The sequence below is a fragment of the Streptopelia decaocto genome (assembly GCF_964273445.1).
Source record: "Streptopelia decaocto genome assembly, chromosome: 22".
Classification (NCBI taxonomy): domain Eukaryota; kingdom Metazoa; phylum Chordata; class Aves; order Columbiformes; family Columbidae; genus Streptopelia; species Streptopelia decaocto.
Window position 1 is genome coordinate 6,042,095 of NC_138677.1, and position 20,059 is coordinate 6,062,153.

At 45.2% G+C, this 20,059-nt stretch overlaps 2 protein-coding genes across 7 annotated transcripts; both read left to right on the top strand.

Moving 5' to 3' along the window:
* The first annotated feature begins 21 nt into the window (after positions 1-21).
* NBR1 (NBR1 autophagy cargo receptor) lies at positions 22-14,829 on the top strand. 5 transcript variants are annotated; one of them, XM_082070591.1, is made up of 21 exons: positions 22-192; positions 2,403-2,465; positions 3,383-3,401; positions 3,771-3,793; positions 3,917-4,123; positions 4,670-4,744; positions 5,548-5,765; positions 5,852-6,016; positions 6,092-6,298; positions 6,630-6,789; positions 6,945-7,232; positions 7,387-7,539; positions 7,956-8,031; positions 8,871-8,981; positions 9,442-9,630; positions 9,755-9,889; positions 10,282-10,645; positions 10,939-11,033; positions 11,344-11,422; positions 12,032-12,137; positions 12,528-14,829. In XM_082070591.1, exons 1-21 carry the CDS (start codon positions 34-36, stop codon positions 12,699-12,701), a joined length of 3,066 nt encoding a protein of 1,021 aa, XP_081926717.1. In that variant the 5' UTR covers positions 22-33; the 3' UTR covers positions 12,702-14,829. The 5 variants fall into 5 exon arrangements, with proteins under 5 accessions (XP_081926717.1, XP_081926718.1, XP_081926719.1 ...); XM_082070592.1 differs by having other exon boundaries at positions 12,531-14,829; XM_082070593.1 differs by having other exon boundaries at positions 9,469-9,630.
* Positions 14,830-15,025: 196 nt separating this feature from the next.
* Positions 15,026-19,816, top strand: TMEM106A (transmembrane protein 106A). Of its 2 annotated transcripts, XM_082070606.1 has the most exons (9): positions 15,026-16,349; positions 16,543-16,716; positions 16,933-17,165; positions 17,296-17,359; positions 17,676-17,835; positions 18,111-18,251; positions 18,444-18,487; positions 19,112-19,165; positions 19,332-19,816. In XM_082070606.1, exons 3-9 carry the CDS (start codon positions 16,952-16,954, stop codon positions 19,438-19,440), a joined length of 786 nt encoding a protein of 261 aa, XP_081926732.1. In that variant the 5' UTR covers positions 15,026-16,349; positions 16,543-16,716; positions 16,933-16,951; the 3' UTR covers positions 19,441-19,816. The 2 variants fall into 2 exon arrangements, with proteins under 2 accessions (XP_081926732.1, XP_081926731.1); XM_082070605.1 differs by lacking the exon at positions 16,543-16,716 and having other exon boundaries at positions 15,034-16,349.
* The last annotated feature ends 243 nt before the right edge of the window (positions 19,817-20,059 follow it).

Here is a 20,059-nt window from a genome sequence, read left to right on the forward strand (position 1 = left end):
GGAGGGCACGGGGCTGGCCGCGGTCGCTCCGCCATGTTGTGTTCGTCGAGCCGTCTGACAGGGCTGCCCGGGGCTCCCGGGGAGCGCGGGATGGAGCCGCAGGTGAACCTCCGTGTCACCTGCCGGGGGGACACGCAGAGCTTCCTGGTGTCGGACTCGGCGCACACGACGTGGGCGGATGTGGAGGCCATGGTGAGCGCGGGGGGGGGCTCGGGAGGCCCCGCGGGGAACCGGCTCCCTGAGGAACCGTCTCCGTGAGGCGCCGGGACCTGAAGCGCCTCTGAGAGGGCCCAGCAGCTTCTTTTTCGCCTTCCTAAGAAGTGTCACCCATTTCCCGGCCTGTTAGAAGTGTCTTATTTTTTCTCAGTTTCCCTTTTAGTGTTGACAGTAACTTTAACTCTGTTGTATACTTGGAGTGATGTGAAAAGTCTGTTTTGGGTAAAGCTCCTTGCAGGTCTCTTGTTTTAGTGTGTGAGCAGGTAACCTTAACTGTGTATTTGCTCTTTTCCTGAGTTATGGATACTTGTTTTTGACACTGTACCCCTATAAAATACAGTCTGTACCTCTTATTTCCCATTATTTTACTCATTCAAGTGGATATGGTGAAGTAACACCCTGTAGTTGCTTATAGGGTGTTTTCCCGAACATTTATCTTTGCTCTCTGGAGTACTGAGTCACTAACATACATTTCTGATTTCTTGCTTCCTGGTGCCTTGTGTTAGTTTGGATACAGTTGGTTTTGTTAGTGGGCCATGCAAACATAGTTACTTATGGAGGTTTGTATGTCGTGCAATTGGTATGTTGAAGAGGTTCTATTTTTTTGGTTTGGTTGCTTATTTCCAGTACTATCTAGTGAAAAATCCTGTATTGGCTGAAGTTGAAATTGTGTAGTAAGGATTTCCTTGGTTATGATGAAGGTGTGGTGACATATCTATATATATGTAAATATATTTTTTTTTCTATAGCAACTTTTGTTTTGTTTTGTTTTTTTCTTTTTTTAGCTTACTCTCAAATTGCACCTTAAGAAGTCCTGCCAGTATTTTACTTTCTCTCTTCCACTTCCTTCTTTAGCTAGTTCAGGCTTAAAATACTCAGTGGCAAGTAGACCCAGCAGGAATGTCTGAAGTGGTCAGAGTCCTACCTGCATCAAAGCTGAAGCAGGTTGCTCTGTAAGCAGTGGTGTTGCCCTTCATCTTAAGTAGTCTGAGGGTGTGTTTGCTCAAGGTGTGGTGTTCTACTAAAATAGTGTTTCCCTGAGTAAGGTAAGTACCACTGGGTGTCTCTGCACTGTGTTGTGTGAATTACTGTTTCAAGGTAGTATCAGTTAAACTGCTTCTTCCTTGTGTTTTGGTGTATTATTAAACATGTCTGGTGTTCATAAGGGATTACCCGCTGTCTGGTTCTATCTTGAGTTTTAGGGGAGGAATCTGTGGTACTAGACCGTGTAGATACAGACCCCAGTTCCTCCTTGATAAGTTAAGTTGGTTCTTGTGCTGCACTCCCAAAATTAATTTGGACTATGTCACTGAAGAACCTGCCGGTAGTACATCTGTTGTGGGATGTGTGTAGCTACGTCACTGTGCTCTTGCAGTGTTAAGTCCCAGCCATCTGCTGTCGTCTAAGGCCGCTGTTCTGTTGAGTCCGGCCTAGCAGAATGTGTTCTGGTTACAGTTTTTCAGAGAGAGTTTCCATCAAGAAAAATACAGCTTGTGTAGGTAAACGATACAAAAATGCGTATGAGCCTCAAAGGCTGTTATTCAGCACAGGGAAACAACCACCTTTGTTTATGGTTCATTTGATGCTGTTTGTTCTGCCATGTTAATGCAAACTACAAAGTAGCCACTTGGCTTTATTCTCCTGATTCTAATGTCTGGAGTGGATTTATATGTTCAGATGTACAGCGCGTCACCCAGCAAGTAGCAGAATGAGTTACTTTGCTCTTTTTAACACTGGAATTAATCCTTGTTTTCCAAAACACAAACAAGTTTATGGGAAAAAAGGCTGCTCACCTGTGTGAGCTGCTTTTTCATGTAAAAGTCGGCATTCAGGGATTGTTGGCTTTAGCCTTTGTAGTGTTTACTGTGACTGGGTTCGTTAACCCTGAGCTAGTCCTTTTGTAATGGAAAGGCAATTATTATTTATTTTGGAGTAAACATTAACTGGGGAAGGTGAAACATTACAATAATTTTATTTTTTTCTGTTAATTACAGCAAGTTAGTGAAGGTGGGAGGCAAGTTGTTTTAACTCCAGAAGAATGGATGTTATAAAACAGTGTTTATTTCAACTGAGAGACTGAAGGGAGGGGCAGAAGGGTTAATATTTTTCCCTATTAATAATCATGATTAACGGAAAACACCTGTAGTGCTGTCTCATTGTGGTTTTGTGTTCTTTTTCCCTTACAGGTTAAGGTTTCATTTGACCTGGACAACATTCAGATCAAATACATTGATGAGGATAATGATGAGGTAAAATACCACCCCAATTGCAACAGGTCTACCAATATATGAGTGGTGTGAAACTTTCTGCCTCCTGATAATTTGTAGCGGGTCCTTCAGGAATGTCTGTTATGTAGATCAGAGAGGATGGTTTTGCCCCTCTGATAGGAATATATCTATTGGTCTTGTGTTATCCAACCCTGCTAAAACAGCCGGTGGTTCTGTGTGCTCTGAGGGAGGGATCTTTCTGTTGAGGGACTTATTTTACATTTTATCAGAATAAGGTCGCTGTGACTCTGTGTTTGCGGCCATGGTAAAGCCATGTCGCTTCAATCTACGCTCCTTCCTCTGAAAAATGTAGGTCCCCTGCCATTAGCATATGTTTGCTTCTGTGATCTGGTGCTCTCAAATCCTCTGCTTGTTTTATGCAAATGCTGTAATCTCCAAGCAGATTACTGTCTCCGAAAACACATTGATTACTTCTAGTTGTCCTTGTTGAGTAACTTCCTGCTTGGCATAACCTCACGCACTCGTATTCTTTAGAGATTTGGAGTAGAATGGAGCTCTCAAATAAATTAAAGAGAGAACAGTTAAGTGTTTCATGTGGAGCATTAACAGCAGCTGCTTGCAACCTCTGTGTACTTGTGTTGCAAACCCAGTAGTACCAGCACCAGCTTATTTCCAGTAGATGAGACCACGCTTGTTCTGGGTGCTCATAGCTGCCAGAGACTTTGCTAATTGTGCAGATCTAATAAAGACCATGGTCCGCGCCAGAACATGCCAGCGGTGGTTAATGATTAAATGTGGCAGCAACAACCAATTCAGGTGAAGGAGTGGTATTTTAGGAGCTCTTGTTTAAAAGTACATTTATTCTGAAAGCGTGTTAACTTTAAGAGAATCACAACAATGTGTCGGTGGCTGTTACTCATGGATATTTCTCTTTGCAGGTCTCTGTGAATAGCAAAGGTGAGCTGCTACTTTATTGAAGTGAAATCGGTGAAGACACCCCAACTGCTGTTCATCTTTTTGGACAAGCAATTGAGAATACTTGCCTTTTGATTTTTATGTATGGGTGGGCATCAAATTCTTCTCAAAGGAAGGAGTTTTTGGTCTGATTGGGAATGACTAAATTAATGGGATGTTTAGTACCTAGGCTATGAAGACATGTTTGCTTGTTGCCGTATATACAACTTCTTCCTTCGGTAGCACTATTTTAAAAGAATTTGCAGCAGGGGTGGGAGACACTCCTTGATGGGAGGGTCCCTGAATGCTGTGTGCTAAACTTATATCTGTGTTTGAGATGGAAAATTCACATTTCTTTCCCTTTTTCTTTAGAGGAATATGAAGAAGCTCTGAAGGTAAATGTTCTCTTGGACTTTTTTCTATATATTAATTCTCCAACCTCTCCTGTCTTTTTACAGGATTTTGTGTGTTGGTTCTAGGTGGAGTAAACATGGTGTATTTATGTACTGTTTATTTAGATTGCAGTTAAACAAGGAAATCGTCTCCAGATGAATGTGTATGAAGAAAACTCTTCTCTGAAAGGAGCTTCTTGTTCTTCGCAACTACGTGAAAAAACTGTGGCAGAAAAGTTGACACTTAAAGACGAGAAGAAACCCCTTTTGCACTATTCCACGCTAGCCCGGGAGTTAGAGGAAGACTTAAAAAAGGAGGAGATGACAATTCAGGTAAGATGCAGAAGTAGGTTGTATATGCATTAGAACAAAACGCTTTATAGACTGATCATCATCTTTACCCGCACATAAAAACTCTAAGCTCAGAAGCTGCTCTTCATATTCAGCTACCAGCACCTATTGAAACTTGCAAAATTGTTTGAATGTTTTCAAGAGGATGTTTTGATGCTGCGTTTAGAAATCCAGGTTCTTTCATGTTGACCATTTTTAAGTATTTTGATAAACAGAGCAGTTGGTTTCCTGAAGCCCCGATTGCCATCTAGTTGTAATTTCTGGTTGACTTGATTTCTTTGGCTTTGGGTGTAATTACTCTCAAATGCAAATAAGGGAGAAATATTTCAGGGAAATGTCAGTGGCGTTCTTGTGTTGCTTTTCCACTGTTTTCTGAAGAACTTGATTTTGTTTTTTAAGGACACTTGAGGGGGGAGCTCTTGGAAAGCGGTTCATTTGTATTGAGGGGTTTTTATTTTTGCAGCTTTGCATACTTTACATTTGTGACTTATTTTTGTGATGTGTGTGTTTGTTTGTGTGTTTCCCCAGCAAAAGTTAAATCCCACTAGAACAGGAAGAACAAGTGAAAATCCTCCAGAATGGTTTATTAGCTACTTGGAAACAGTAAGTCTGTTTTCTTCTGAAGCTCATAGAAGCTTCTGGGCACTAATAATGAGAGAGGATGTGAAATATGGTGTTGCTGTTGAGACTCTTGCTTGACCAGTTCCAGCAGGGTAATACTTAGCGTTTCCTGACATTTGAAGCATGGCATTTGATGACCTTGCTTTTCTTGATTGTTCAGTTTAAGAAAATACTTTCAGGATGCCAGTGAGTATAACCTAGAGATTAATAAGATGTGGGCGTTGACTTGTTTTGAACAGCAAATAAACATGAATGGGATGCTAAGAATTAATGAGATAGTGAGTTCTTGAAAAGATACAGTGGTGCACCAGTATAGACATTTATCTTTAAGCTTTTTATTTCTAGCATCTCTCTTGCTTTGCCCCCTCTTTATACAAACTAAAGATAGGGGAACTTAATGGTTGTATTCCAAGCATCCCTGGGGGACAAAATCAGGACTTAATGATAGAGACTCCAGAGGGACTTTTTTGGGAGTTGTGATAATTGTCTCAGAGATGAGTTTCCTTCCCTATGTGCAAGGGTGTGAAAGAACTTTAATATTGTAAATGTGCGTATATGTTTTTTAATTTGCCGTGTTAAAACCTATGGGCTGGTATTTTCTGAAATACAAATCCTCTTTGAGGAATATGATACTTGTTTAATTTTATCTGGCATGTGCTGGGGGGGATGGGAAGCGGATTCTGAGCTGCTTTGTGGCTTATGGATTAGGAGACTCAGGACAGTAATTCAACTTCTGAACCTGCACAGGTGGATCTCACCATGACTACTTCCATTTTATTTTCCAGTTCAGGGAACAAGTCGTTAAAGAAACTGTTGAGAAACTGGAACAGAAGCTGTATGAGAAGCTTGTTCAGCCCAATCAGCCTCCGGATTTTTCTGAGAGCTCAATTACAGCAGGACCTCCCACTTCAGAGAGCCAGTCAGGGACCGGCAGCCAGTGCGACTGGCTGATCTCCTGCTGCAACTGCCAGGCCCGAATTGTTGGAGTTCGCTACCAGTGCAGGTAGAACATGAAGAGAGATGGGAGAGAGGGAAACTGAACGTGGTTAAACAGCCTCTTGCTAACTGTCCTGGTTCTCTACTTTGCAGCCTTTGTCCAGCCTACAATATCTGTGAACAGTGTGAAGCAGGAACATATGCACATGATCCTAATCATGTTTTATTGAAGCTGCGAAGACCTGTACCATGTGTTGCTGAAAATGACAGCCTTGCAGAGTTTTCACCTCGCCTCCCTGCTACTCTGGAGCAAGTTAGGTAAATGGCGACACCTGGCAGTACAAGATTATTCTGATAGCAAAGTGGAAACTAGGTGGCTTATTCTCTCTGCAGGCTCCAGAAACAGATGGACAAAAGGTTGCTGAAGGCAGAAAAGCAAAGATTACGAGCGGAGAAGAAACAGCGGAAGGCAGAGGTCCGAGAGCTCAAAAAGCAGCTCAAATTGCACAGGAAAATTCATCTCTGGAACTCTGTCCATGTATTGGAAACTAGTGGCTCACCTACCCTGAAATCTGAGAGTCTCCAACCAAATACCTTCCTGTAAGAAATGTTGGTAACTGATAAATAGATAAATCAAGTGAAAACCTTAGTTCTGTAATTATTATAAAATTCTTCCAAACAAGCCAATCTTGTTTTGATGTGTTTTCATTTTCCTAAAGAAAAGAAAGCAAACTGTTATGTGGTCTTTAGACTCAAGGTTAAAACAGTAACTAAAATGTTAGAATTTTGAAACACATCTAGAGAGAAAAGAATAAAACAAACTAAATGGACTGCTGTATTTCTAGCCAGTGAAATAGCAGCTGAGTTATTTCCTCAGTTTTGGTGGGTGTTTTTCATGTATTTTTGTTTGTTTCCTTCCCCTGAATCCCAGGACTCCTACTCAACCCTTCCAAGCAATTGTCCCAACACTCAGCGCGGTGTTTGTGGATGAGAATTTGCCGGATGGGACTCACTTGCAACCAGGGACCAAGTTTATCAAACACTGGCGAATGAAAAATACTGGCAATGTGGAATGGAGCTCAGACACAAAGGTATCTTCCCTTTGCTGTTACTTCTACACACTAAAATTGTCCTGGAAGATATTTGCATGTATTAGGAATCGACAGAGAATTTATGAAGGTTTTACCACCCACAGTTGGCAGAGAAGCTTGTGAAGTTAACTTTTGTTTTTTGCCTTGTATTTCAGCTGAAACTCATGTGGGGCAATCTGACCTTGGCATCTTCTGAAAAAAAAGATGTGTTAGTGCCATCCCTTCCAGCAGGACAAGTAGGAACTGTTTCAGTGGAGTTTGTAGCTCCTAATATAGAAGGAACTTACACATCTCACTGGAGACTGTCGCACCGAGGGGAGCAGTTTGGGCCCAGGATCTGGTGCAGTATTGTTGTGGATCCCTCCCCAGCTCCTGACTCTTTTGAAAGCAATTGGAAGGATTCTGACTCCTGTCAGAAGGATAAAGCTTCCAGCACCAAAGAGGCAAGTAACTAGTGTGGTATTTGAGGCAGTTCTGAATTGTTAGATCTTGTCCTTCTGGTTTATAAAAAACCTTCAAGCTTTACATTTCAGGTTAAGTGTTTTATTTGCTGCCTGTCTAAGTGCCTTCTGGGACGTTGGTTTTTTGCTTTTGCAGGATGCTTCCTTAAAGACAGAAGCAGGTGCTCAGTTGATGGGTGAAATCATGGAGCAGGCTGAAATACCTCTGCCAACTATTCCTTTAAAGATCAAAAACCTGCCAAGCGAGAGAGAATTTTATATCCCGTCTGTCGATCTCCTCACAGCGCAGGTAAGGTGCTAAAATTCAGGTGGAGATGAACTGCTTTTGTGTATCTAGATATCCGTAAGAATAAGAAGCTCTAAAATAGCCACTATATTTTCAGGAAGAGTATATTGAGTTTTATATAGCAGAAACTATATATGTCACTATATGTGCAGGACAGACTAAGATTCTCAATGAAGAGTCACAGGGTTGGGTTATTCTCTGGCCCCTAAAAAGGGAGTACTTAGCTTTGCCTCTTGCTGCCCTAATTTGTGTACCATAATCTGTGACATGGATATACGTTATGGGAAAACCAGCCTCCGAGTAACTAACAAAGAGGAATAGACTTATTTGGAAGTTAATAGGATCTGATGCTGGGAAGTACAGCATAAATACTCCGTTTGGGGGTTTGCTGATGTAAACTGTCGTGTTTCTTTCTGTAGGATTTGCTGTCCTTTGAGCTGCTGGACATCAATATTGTGCAGGAATTGGAGCGGGTGCCACACAATACACCTGTTGGTAAGGTTCTTATGTTCTGTGTGCTGTCATGGGCATTCCAAGCTAACAGTTTATCCAAAGAAAAGCTGAACTTATTTGTGCAAAAAGCTTATTTGCTCTTCAGGGTAGAGTGTCAAGGAAGGGAGCCAGGAGAGCTGCTGGTTAAACAGGAGCTGCTGGGGATGCTCAAGTGGAAGAGGAGAGTTTCTAGATCCTGGAAGGAGGGGCTGGCCACTTGGGAGAATATCAGCCTGTTGTCAGAGGGTGTAGGAGGCAGCTAGGAAAGCTCAGGCCTCCTTAGAATTGAACCTGGTGAGAGGGGTCAAGGACAACAGGAAGAGCTTTTTCCAATGCGTGGCAGATCAAACTAACAGCAGAGGCAATGTAGGCCACTGATGAATGAGGTGGGTGCCCTGGTGACAGAAGATCCAGAGAAGGCAGAGTTTCCCACGTCTTGGGAAACAGGAGAGGTGCCTGAGAACTGGAGGAAAGCAAATGGCACTCCAGGCTTCAAAAAGGGCAGGAAGGAGGACCTGGGTAACTCTAGACTGGTCAGCCTCACCTCTACCCCTGGGAAACCGATGGAACGTCTTTTCCTTGGTGCCATCTCAAGGCGTATCAGGGAGAAGAGGGTCATTAGGGGCAGTCAACATGGCTTCACCAAGGGGCAGTCGTGCTTGACAAACCTCATTGACTGTTATGAGGACATAACAAGATGGATGGATGATGGCAGAGCGGTGGACGTGATCTACCTTGGCTTGAGTGAGGCATTTGACACAGAGCTGCTGAGAAGGTTGTCTTCTGGAGGAAGGAAGCTTCCTGTTCCTTTAGTGTCGTATCTTTGCTCCTTTGTTTTTCAGACATGACTCCGTGCATGTCCCCTCTGCCACACGATGGCCCCTGGCTGGAGAAGCCTGGCTTAGGTCAGATACAGGAGGAGAACGAGGGGAGTGGTTTTAAACCCGTCCCTGGTAAGCCCTATTCACGGGGAGCGTGGGGTGGGAGGAGGAGAATGTTGTTGCTTCTGTGCAGTCATCAGTCTCGATGTCTAAAAGCAGTTCTAACTCTGCTCTTTCCCTTCGGTGGAAAAACAAACAATTGTTTTGCTCTGATGCTGCTTTTTGATTGTGGAAGTTGGAGCTTAATATATGTAGAATTCAGAAATACAAGTGTTTCTTGATTTGTCTGACTACTGGAATTGTTGGGAGAAATAACAATTTGCTCTTTATAGACTGGACTATACTCAGACACTCCAGGTGTGGCCCCCATGCTTCTCAATCACTTTCACATTCAACTAGAACTGAATTCCAAAGTCTTTAAATTTTTAAAAAGAATTAACACAGTCATTGTTAGCCTTAGCTAACCTAAAAAATTCTTCTTATATTTCCTCGTGGTAGCGTTCAAGTAATCTGGTATGCTTCCCTTTCAAAGGAATGACGGAAACCTGCTTTCCTGCAGATCCTCCCGCGGTCAAAGGGAAAGCTGAACATCTGTTAACCCAGGAGGAAGGCGAAGAAGACATGAGTGGGACTCAGTTTGTCTGTGAAACCGTCATTCGCTCTCTAACCCTGGATGCTGCACCCGACCATAAGCCCCCCCCAAAAAAGAAAATCCTCCAGAGTAAGTACTGGCTGTGGCTGCTGGCTGTGGTTTTACTCTTTTACAGCCAGACATTGGCCACAAATTACCCTGCGCTGTAGGTGGTGACACCACTTTAATTGGTTTTTCCTGATTGTTTTATTAGACTCTCTGCAAACACTGCAAGACACCTTCAGTTGCAACATGCTAAATGAAGCGCCTCCTCGGATCAAAACTGATTCCGCTTCTAAAAAGGAAGCAGAGATTCATGAGTCAGAGGCAATGCCAGAAGATGACTGTGGTGAGGAAAATAGGTTTGAATTTAAGATAAAGCTATAAAAAGGGCTACCAAAAAATTGTGTAAAACTTGACGCAGCTTCAAGTCAGTGCTTTGAACTTCCTGATGCATGTAGTTGGGAGCTGAAAACTACTGTTGAAGTTCTCCATGATCTCTTATTCCTGCTTTAAATATTAATATCAACAACATATTTGCATGGGCTTAACAGTGAGATCTGTTTTTCTTTTGCACTATACCTCTACCCTCAACAGACAAAGTGGTACCATTAATAGCAGCAGCAAAGGTTTATGTTGTTTTGGAGTTCTTGCCTTTCATGTTTGGTATGATCCTGTCTTTCCTGTTATCCATAGAAAATGGACAATTGTTAATACTTCACTTTTATTTTATCCTGTTAGGGAACCTTCCCCTGTCTGATGGGAGAGCAAACCCCTCTGGCGATACTGGCAATTCTGATGAAGAGGAAGATGATGATAACGATGATGTTCAAAGTCAAGGCTCTTCTGCTTCCTCAGAGGATTATATCATTATTCTCCCTGAGTGCTTCGACACCAGTCGCCCTTTGGGGGAGTCTTTGTATAGTTCAGCTCTTTCTCAGCCCAGTTTGGAAAAGACTGGAGAACCTGAAACAGGAGCAGAGGATCCGGAAGGAGCGAGCCAGCCGCAGATCTGCAGTGTCAGTGAGATTCTGACAACTTCCCAGACGCTGGCTGTGGTGCCCCTGACCCCAGAGGTTGTGGACACCTCACCCCAGACACAAAGGTAACGCCTCTTGCACAAGAACAGAACGGTGACGTGTTGCTGTAGAGTCTGCAGGGTCTTGTGCTTAAGTTCAGTGTCTGAACAGAAATTGTTGCAGCGAATGTTTTATCACTGACTGGTGTGAGCGTTCTAAATCCTGCAGCTTTTTATAAAGCCTGTACTTGTTGAGTGTGAAAGAGGTAAAGGCAGCAGCATGTGAAGCTGCTTCTTTTGTCTGTCCAACCTTGACTTCCCTACACATGTACATGTAGAATAAATGTAGTAAAAGTCATTTTTTTGCCTTATGTTCTCAGGAATCTTGCATCTCTGCAGAGCGATCTCTTCCAAGAACCAAACGTGCCGCTGTCAGAGAACATCTCTTCCACTCCTCAGAATCAAATAAGAGAAGGTATTGACAGTACCTAACAAAGGGCAGGTCCACATCACCTATTCCTTATGCCTAGTATTGGATTTGATGTCTTGTTATTCTTGAGTAGAGCAGAAATCTACCAAGTAATGATTTTTTTTCTCCTGAAATTCTTTGGATTGTTCTGACTGCAGTCAGAACCCTGTCTACCCACTTTGTGTCTGGATAACGAGGCTTGAAATTATTAGTTTTGGACTGAATGCCTCTCCGTTCCATTTGTGTACATGTTGCATCTCCTCAGCTTCTCATTAACTGGACATTCTGATATGATTTTTTTTTCTTCCTGTTCCAGAACCCAGTGGTGAAGACGGTCATGGGCCAGGAGCTTCTGGATTCACAGCTAGTAAACAGAACTGCCCAGAATACCCGAGGTAATGAAGCTGGGACTTCTATTTTAAACTAAGAACTGTTAAATTAGGCACCTAGGAAACAACACTGGCTTAGATTCCATGTGGTCAGTAGCTTGGGAGAAAGGCCTCCCTTATTAAAGGAAACATGTTTTTTTTTTTCCTCTAAAATCTCAGGACTCTTAGAATAGGGATTTGTAAGTTAGCTACAAAGTTAGGCATCTTAAGATACTGAAAACTGGAGGAATGATAAAAGATTGAGCAGAATATTAAGTGACTTAAGAACTGGTGGAAAACAAATGGAAGTTACTCTGGCCTGAATGGATGTGTCACAGTGCACCACTTTCATATAGAGATTTGTTCTTCTGAGTGTGAATACTTAATTCTTTACAAAAATGGCCATGTTATGGAAAACAATCTCATGTAATTTAGCGTAAAACCACATTTTAATATATCAAGAAGGAAGGAATGGATAGCTCAGTTCCTGAAGAGCAGGGATTCCTTTGGATCGGAGGTTGTTCTCTCCAACAAGAACTAAGTCTCAGTTGACACATCAACACAGACAGATTCCCTTTCTAGGGAAACAAAGACTTGGCTTTGCTGACCCTGAAGTAATTAGTGACTTCTTTGCAGGTACCCCCAGGGAAGCAGCATCGCAGGAGAAATAGTTAAAGGAGCTTTGTCTGTTGCTGCTTCTGCCTACAAAGCATTATTTGCTGGACCACCCATTCTAGAACAGGTAAATGTCGCTCCTGAACGCTCTGGGAGTTTCGTAGAAGGCCAGCCTTAAAATTATAGATTTATTTTTTAATAAATGTTATCGATATTCTGTGTAGGAATTCATGCGACAGTAAAGTGTTAATTTGATAGCATCCCTTTGAAATATGCTGCTGTCCCAGCGGATGGGGAAATCCATACCATGGGGATGGAGTTACATCTCCTATAGTGTCACGTGAGAGTAGTAATTCCCCTGTGTAAGTGAACAGTGGAGGTGAATATCAACAACTTAATTGTGAACAAAAAGGGCCTCTGTGCCTTAATTACATCCCAGTGTAATGCAGGTTGCTGCTTCAAATGGCAAAAACAAATTATGGTCTTTTAGCTTATCTTAATGATGTTTGATTTGCAGCAGCCGGCGGCTCCCGAGGAGCACACTGCCGCCCTGCTGTCCAGCCTGGCCGAGATGGGCTTCTGCGACAGGCACCTGAACCTGCGGCTGCTCAAGAAACACAACAATAACATGGTGCAAGTGGTAACCGAGTTGCTTCAGGTCAGTAACGGCGACCAGTACAGCCGATACTGAACCTCCCTGGTGGAGGAGGAATCCTCTGCGCGGAGTAAACTCTCATTAAAAACTACAACAGTAGCAGGCTGCTCCTCGGCTGCTTTCTGTTTGGAGGTGTGACTAAAACTTCTGGCTTTTCTTTGAGCTTTTGACTTGTCTTCTTCTCATGGAAATGTCACACAGTGCTCGTCACAGCATCTGATGAACTGGAGACCAGAATTTCAGCTGTTATTTGGACCTCATAGTTAAACAAGTAGCCTTTAGGTCTCTGACTTCATACTGAGTCCTTTTATCAGGGAAACCTATAGAGATGCTTCAAACTTCCACCAGGATGGGAACTTCTCCTTCTGTTGTGTGTTTGTTTTTTCTTTCTCTTTTTTAGGCAGCTGGAAACCTGTTTTGTTGACTTTTAACAAGCTTTGGAATAGGAACCAATGCAAAATGCTGCTGTAAAACGTAGTCTTGCCTAATTTACAAGAAATGCCCACAACTCACAACTTTTCTTCCGACAAGACTTAGTAATTGGTTTGTCCAGTGCATGGTAGTCATGTAACAAACTGAAACCTTACAAATGATTCTTAGAAGAACAAAGTTGCTCAGACACAAAAGCCATTGTGAACCACCAAACAGTTTTTGGAAAGTCTGGACGTGAAACTGCTGTTCAGCTGATGAATAGCAGGAAAGTTGTGGTTTCTTGTAGCAGAATGAAGGTGGGAAGTGCGTTTACCAGCAGCAGTTGAACCATTTCTAGTAATATCAGTGCAAAACATCTTTAACAGGAAAATATAGCCTACATAAAATATGTTGTTAAAAATGGAGCGTAGGGGTAGGAGAAGCCTTTCTAAGAGTCTTTACAGACTCTTTGTGAAAATGTTACGTTCGACTGTCGTTTTCTCAGTGTAGTGCAAACCTCTTGTTCTGGTGATACCACAGAGAATTGAAGCGTGTGTACAAACAGACCTGAACTGGAGTAAAATTCTGGTACCGTTTATGAACAGGAAGAGCGGTTGAGGTAGAGATTGTGTGACCTCACAGGTGGAGAAACGCATTAACTCATGCAGCTTTAAGCGTAGAATCTCCTGTGATGCTTCTGGCTGCTCCCGTGTTTCCATTGACACATCCGTAGGATTAATTTTTCTCACACAATTCCATATTGAATTTGGGAATCTAAGAATTCTCTTCTGAAATGCGCCAAGAGAGATCTGATTCTGGAGAATCACACCGAATGCTGCTGTGCAGTGGTGACTCCATGGGTCCCTCGGGAGGTGACAGCAGCCTTGGCCACTTTCTTACTTTCAAGCAAGCTTTCTTCCTTGCTGCACCAAAAGACCATTGATCCTAAAGTATTTTATTACTGCTGCTTCAAAGCAGGGTGTTCCTGCTCCGTCGCTGCGTAGCTGAGCAGCAGCAGGATTGTGACTGAGCAGGTGACCAGGAGTAGTAATTTTTTAAAGAACTACATAAATACCCTTAGAGATAAGATACCATTAAAATAAGAGAAAAAAAATGTATCATAGCAGTTTGGTTCTAAACCTATTTTTATAGATTGTGGAAGATATACTCTTAAATGTTTATTTTGAAATACAGTAGAGCTATTTTGCGGTGTTTCCCATCTCTCTGTACGCCAGTACAACTGTGCTGTGGACCAGCTCAAGATCTTTCTGTAACTTGAATCTACTTGGTTTCTTTTTTCTTCCTGTTTTGAGGACCTTTTGGCTCCTGCCTGCTGTAGGAGGAGGAAAGCACGTGGATGAAGGGGTGGTATCTGCTTTGCTCTGGAACGCCCAGCAGGACACATGTTCTTTCTGTGTGTACGTTTGTACTTAGAACATTGACGTGTTCTATCAGTTAACAAAACACTAAACCGTTGGAGGTTGAACACTTCATCGCAGATTGAGATGTGAAGTGTGCGATGCATTTTCTTTTTTCTATAGGTTACTTTTTACTAGGGTTTAGATAACACACGCTCAGGCTTCCGATCTGTTTCCGTTGGCTTTGTATATTTTGTTAATTGACCGCATGGTATAATTTATAATATATTAGAGCACAGCTGTGACTCTGTATCTGATTTAGGGCGAGCACTTTAACGGCACCTGGTATGAGGAGGCACCTTATGCTCCCTTGTCACAATAAAGCTCTTCATCCCCTGGTTGTCCCTCGGGTTGTCCCTCGGGCTCTTGTCGCGCCTGGTGGCAGCGGCTCCGCCCCACCCAGCGGTGCCACCCCCCGGCGCTTTCGGTTCCGCTTTGCAAGGCTTGGCCGCTGTCCACGGAAACCGGTAAGCGGGGGGGTGGCCGGATGGGCCCTGTGACTCTGGGCCTGGGGGGGGTCAGCAGTGCCCCTTGTACCTTGGTCCCTTAACGGGGCACCGGCCAACCTTGAAGGTCGCAGTAGTTCCCGGCTTTGCGTTCGCTTGCCCTCGTGGAGCTGGGGACTGTCCCAGCTGGGCCGGTGCATGGGGGAGAGGCGGGGGGGGTTATGGGGAACCGGAGAGGCAGGACATGGGGTTCAGTAGCGTGGGCAGCAGGCCCAGGGCAGTGACCTCCCTGTGCTGGGCACTGGGGAGGCCGAACCTCAATCGCAGGGGTCAGTTTTGGGCCCCTCATGACAAGAAAGCCCTTGAGGGGCTGGAGCGAGTTGAGAGAAGGGGAAGGGGCTGGAGCACAAGTGTGATGGGAGCGGCTGAGGGACCTTGGGGGTAACGAGTGATACGACAAAACAGCCTCAAGTTGCACCAGGGGAGGTTGAGGTTGGATCTGGGAACAATTTCTTCCCCAAAGGGCTGTGGGGCATTGAACAGGCTGCCCAGGGCAGTGCTGGAGCCACCATCCCTGGAGGGCTGGACAGACGGACATGAGGGTCTCGGTGACAAGATTCAGTGCCAGGGTGGGATAATGGTTGGACTCTGATCTTAAAGGTCTTTTCCAACCAGAATGATTCTGTGATTCCAGTCTCTGCACCTCTAGCTTGGTCTCTCTGTTACCCACTCATGATTTCTCCAGCTTTTGTGTTGTCGCAGCTCTACGAACAGGCTGCTCCTCCTCACCACTTGTCTGAAAAGCTGATAAACATTAACTGGGAGTGTGGGTAGAGCCACAGATTTGCTGTCTGGAGCCCTCGAGACTGCAGAGGTGGGAACTTGTACTTCAAGAGGCCCTTCCCTCAGAAAAAGGGGAAAAAAGAAAAGCCTGGATCATTCAGGTGTCCTCATCCTTCCCATCCCCTCTGCCTGCTGCCAGAGGACCGGGAACGCTGGATTACCTTGGGGGTCCGGGGAGCATCTTGCTGGATTTCACCGTCTGGGGTGCTGAAGGGTCCCTCTGTGCCCCCCAGGCTGCGCAGCCGGGTCTCTTTGCCGCCGGTTCGGTGAGATCCTGGTTCTTCCTTTACCAGCAAGGAAACCAGCAGCTGCTGCTGGAATCGGCCCGTCCTGCTGTTGCGGCCCAGGCTTGCGGGCTGTGGGGTGAACCTGCGCCCCGCAGCGCTGTCCCGGTGGTTCTGTGCCGCCAGGCGTCCGTTTTCACCCCCAGCATGAACCCCCTGAGCGGTTACTCACGCAAAACCTCCTGATCGCCTGGGCAAATAGAGAAGCTGCTGTTTACCAAGCTGAGCAGCCTGTATGTGAGTGGTTGGAACGAGACTGCAGAGAGGGGAACGCTGGCACAGGTAGGAAACTGCGTTAACTGCTGTCTTTATGGTGAAAATACACAGTTTGGTATCGTTAATGCTTTCATGATGATTATTGGGAGCTGATGTGAAGGTTTTTGATTGCCAGAAGCCTGGGAAAATGAGTTCAACTGTATTTTAAACTTTTTAAAATAGATTATATTCTTTTAGATTGTGCACTATTTGATTTTAGTCAGGTTACTGTTAGTCACACTCTGCTGGATTGGAAATGCCAAGGCCTTGGTGTTCAGCTGAGCTCCCTGTTGGATGCAGGTGAATAATGACCAGCCAAGAACGTGGCACTTCCACTTCTGGGCTGCGTTGTCATCTCAGAACCTTCCGGAGCTGTGAGATAAAGAGGAATCTGGTACACTGTTCTGCAGGGTGGTGCTCTCACATGCTTTTCCTTTAATCAGTGTATGTTTAAAAGAGTAACTTGCACTAACTCAGTTTTTAAAGCAACTTTAGAACTTTCCTATAAATATTAGGATACTTGTGATTACTACAAATGCTGATGGTGCTGCTCTTGGAGATTGGCTCACAGAGACCATTTTCTTAATGCATTTTTGTGTTGGACACCTAGTGAGAATTTTCCTTCTGCCATGGGTGGAAGAGTCTCCGAGTTCTGGAAAACACCTGAGCAAAAGGAGAGGGAAGGCAAACGGATCTTACCCAGGCAGCTGGATGCTGAAGGTGAAATCGCGGGTTACGCCAGCATCGGTGACGCCGCGACGCCCCGTGTGCCCTGTGCGGATGCTGCACGTCGGCGCTGCGTCAACTGCCCCACGTGTCAGGGGACAGGGAGGGTCCCCAGGGGTAGGTGATTCTTCTGTGTGCTGTGTCAGTGCTTTTGGAGCCACCGCTGCTGTGCCACGTTCTGCAGCGCAATTTGCGTTATTTACTTACGTCCTTCGTGTGGTCTCTGAGCTGCTGCCACCTCTTTCAGAGCAAGAGAGGCAGCTGGTGGCTCTGATTCCATACGGTGACCAGAGGCTGAAGCCCAGACGAACGTAAGTCCTGTTACATTTTCCCCTTTTCTTATCTTGTGAATATTTCTGCGCCAGATGCAGGAAAGCCTCAGTCCTTCGGGTGGTTTGCGCTTTGTGCTCTGTGCTGCAGTAAGGTTGGCGTTAACCGTGTGCAGCTGTTGGGGGATCTCTAGCAATTTGTACTGCAAGGCACCACGTCAGCGTGCAGGACTGTACCCTGCTGCCGTTTGGTAGCTGGCAAAGAGTCCTGCACAAACCCATCCTGGTTTTCTGGCACCCAAGGTTTATTGCCTTCCCCGCTGAGCTGCAGGTGCTGACAAACTGTGCTGGTTTGCAGGAAACTCTACGTGTGTCTTGCTGTGTCGATCTGCCTGCTGACAGCGGCCCTCAGTATCTTCTTCCTGTTCCCCCGCTCCATCCCCGTGCTGCCCGCGGGGCTGAACGCCTCCTCCGTTGGTTTTAACGCCACCACCACCAGCGTGTTCCTCAACCTGACGGCAAGTGCTCTGCTCACCGTCAAAGGGCACATCTGGAGGGGTCGTTGAGCATTGGAACAGGCTGCCCAGGGCAGTGCTGGAGTCACCAGCCCTGGAGGGCTGGACAGACGGACATGAGGTTCTCAGGACATGGGGCAGGGACAGGGGTGGGGGAACAGTTGGACTCAATGATTTTGTTGGGCTTTTCCAACCAAATGATTCTATGATTCTGTGTGGCCCTGCTGCAAGGCGATGTGTGGTTTAGGTGGTTCTTTAATTATTATTTCTCTCCCTAGAACGTGCTGAACATAACTAATAACAACTTCTACTGGGTCACGGTTGTGCAGCTGGACGTGGAGGTTTTGCACCAGTCCCTGGTAATAGGGAAGAGCACCATGAACGCCCTGCTGAAAATGAGCCCTTTGCAGAGCGGACAGGTGAGCTCGGCTGTTGCTTGTATTTTCTCCTAAATCCGGGTGTCCTGGACAGGGAGGTGATGGTTATTATCTTGAAATACAATGAGGCACCTAATGAGAGTGCAGTTCTCCCTCCTGCGGCTCTCTGCATTGCACACAAATATACCCGAGTTCCTGCGTGCATCCTGCTCTCTCTTCTCTTCACATTTGCAGATCTATTATACAGTGGCCAGTACGATATTGGACAACAACACCTAGTAAGTAATTCTTAAAGATTTCTTCTCTTAGTTCATAAGTAACATTAATGTTTTAGGCTTTTCCTGACTAGATTTCTTGTGGTGGTCCTGTCTGTAGAGCAAAGCTGAGTTTATCTTTTTCAGTTTATTGTATGGAGATTATTTGGATACAAGTCTCACACATCCATTTTAAACTCATTTCCTTCCCTATTTATTGATGTTCTCTGCTTAGTGTTGGCTCAACAATGTCATTTTCCATACATTTTGATGAACAAGTGATGATGTCAATTCGATTCCTATATTATCAACTTGAAATGCTCCATTTGCGAGCAGCTAAAGGCGCCTTGTACACGCTGCATTTCTCTGCACGTCACCTGCAAACTGAAGTTCATAGCAACCAAAACCTCTGTGCAGACAGGGGGGTGCGTTGCATATTTACGAGGCCCATCTTACTGAATCCAGAATTAGTTAAACCAGCAAAACCACGTTTTCCTGCTGTAGATACTGCTGTTCTTGAAGAGCTTGACCTGCGTAGCTGTTGTCAGAGTATCGCAGAGACAGACTTGTTTGGAGAAGTGATGGAATAATGGAGGGCAGGAGGCATGTAGGCGTCTCCCACGTAATTAACTCTCTTTTCTCTTGCAGTAACATTTGCACCTGGGCAAAAGTCAAAGTTCACAATGTTCTGCTGCATATACAGTAAGTGCTGCCTGGTTCAGAGCTATAGCTAAAATCTGTGTCACCGTTGTTTCTTAACTCCTGAGTGACAGCTGCCAAGGGACAAAGCAGCAGGGCAGCGGGAGCTCCCCATGGGCCATTAGGAGAAGTGTTAATTAATCGTTCCTGGTCTGCTTTTGCCGTGCAGGGGTACCCTGACGTGCACGTACCTGTGTCGCTCGGAGCAGGTGCTGTTTGAAGATTACCAGTACGTGGACTGCCGGGGGAACGCCACGCTGCCCCCCGCGCCGCCGTGAAGGGACCGGGGGCAGAGCCGCACAAAGACAGGCACGGGGGACAACCTTCTGGGGCTTGTTCCCAATCTGCCTTCAATAGGCAGTTTCCGTGGTAAGACTTTACATCTGTCATGCAAAACTTGGGCTCTGTTGCCCTCGGGTTGCAGCTGTTTTCACATACTCAATTTGGTTGGAAAAGAGCCTCAGGATCATCAAGAGCAACCATTAACACGATGCTGGCACTAACCCGTGTCCCTCAGAACCTCATCTCTGTGAGGGTTTTTGTATTTGCCACTTTGGTGATTCTGCTCTGCGCTCCCCAGCTGGTGAGTTTCCAGCTGTGCTTCTTTACTGCCATTATCCACTTGTTCACAAATAAAGGGACTTTATGCAACCAGAGCTGGATTATTGTCTCTGCAAAGTGGGTCTTCAAGGAATCACAGAATACTTTGGGTGGGAAGAGATCTCCAAAGCGCATCCAGTGCCCCCCCTGCCATGAGCAGGGACATCTTCACCAGCTCAGGTTGCTCAGAGCCCCGTCCAGCCTGGCCTGGGAGGTCTCCAGGGATGGTTCATCCACCACCTCTCTGGCCAACCTGGGCCAGGCTCTCACCACCCTCAGAGACCAAAACCCCCTTCC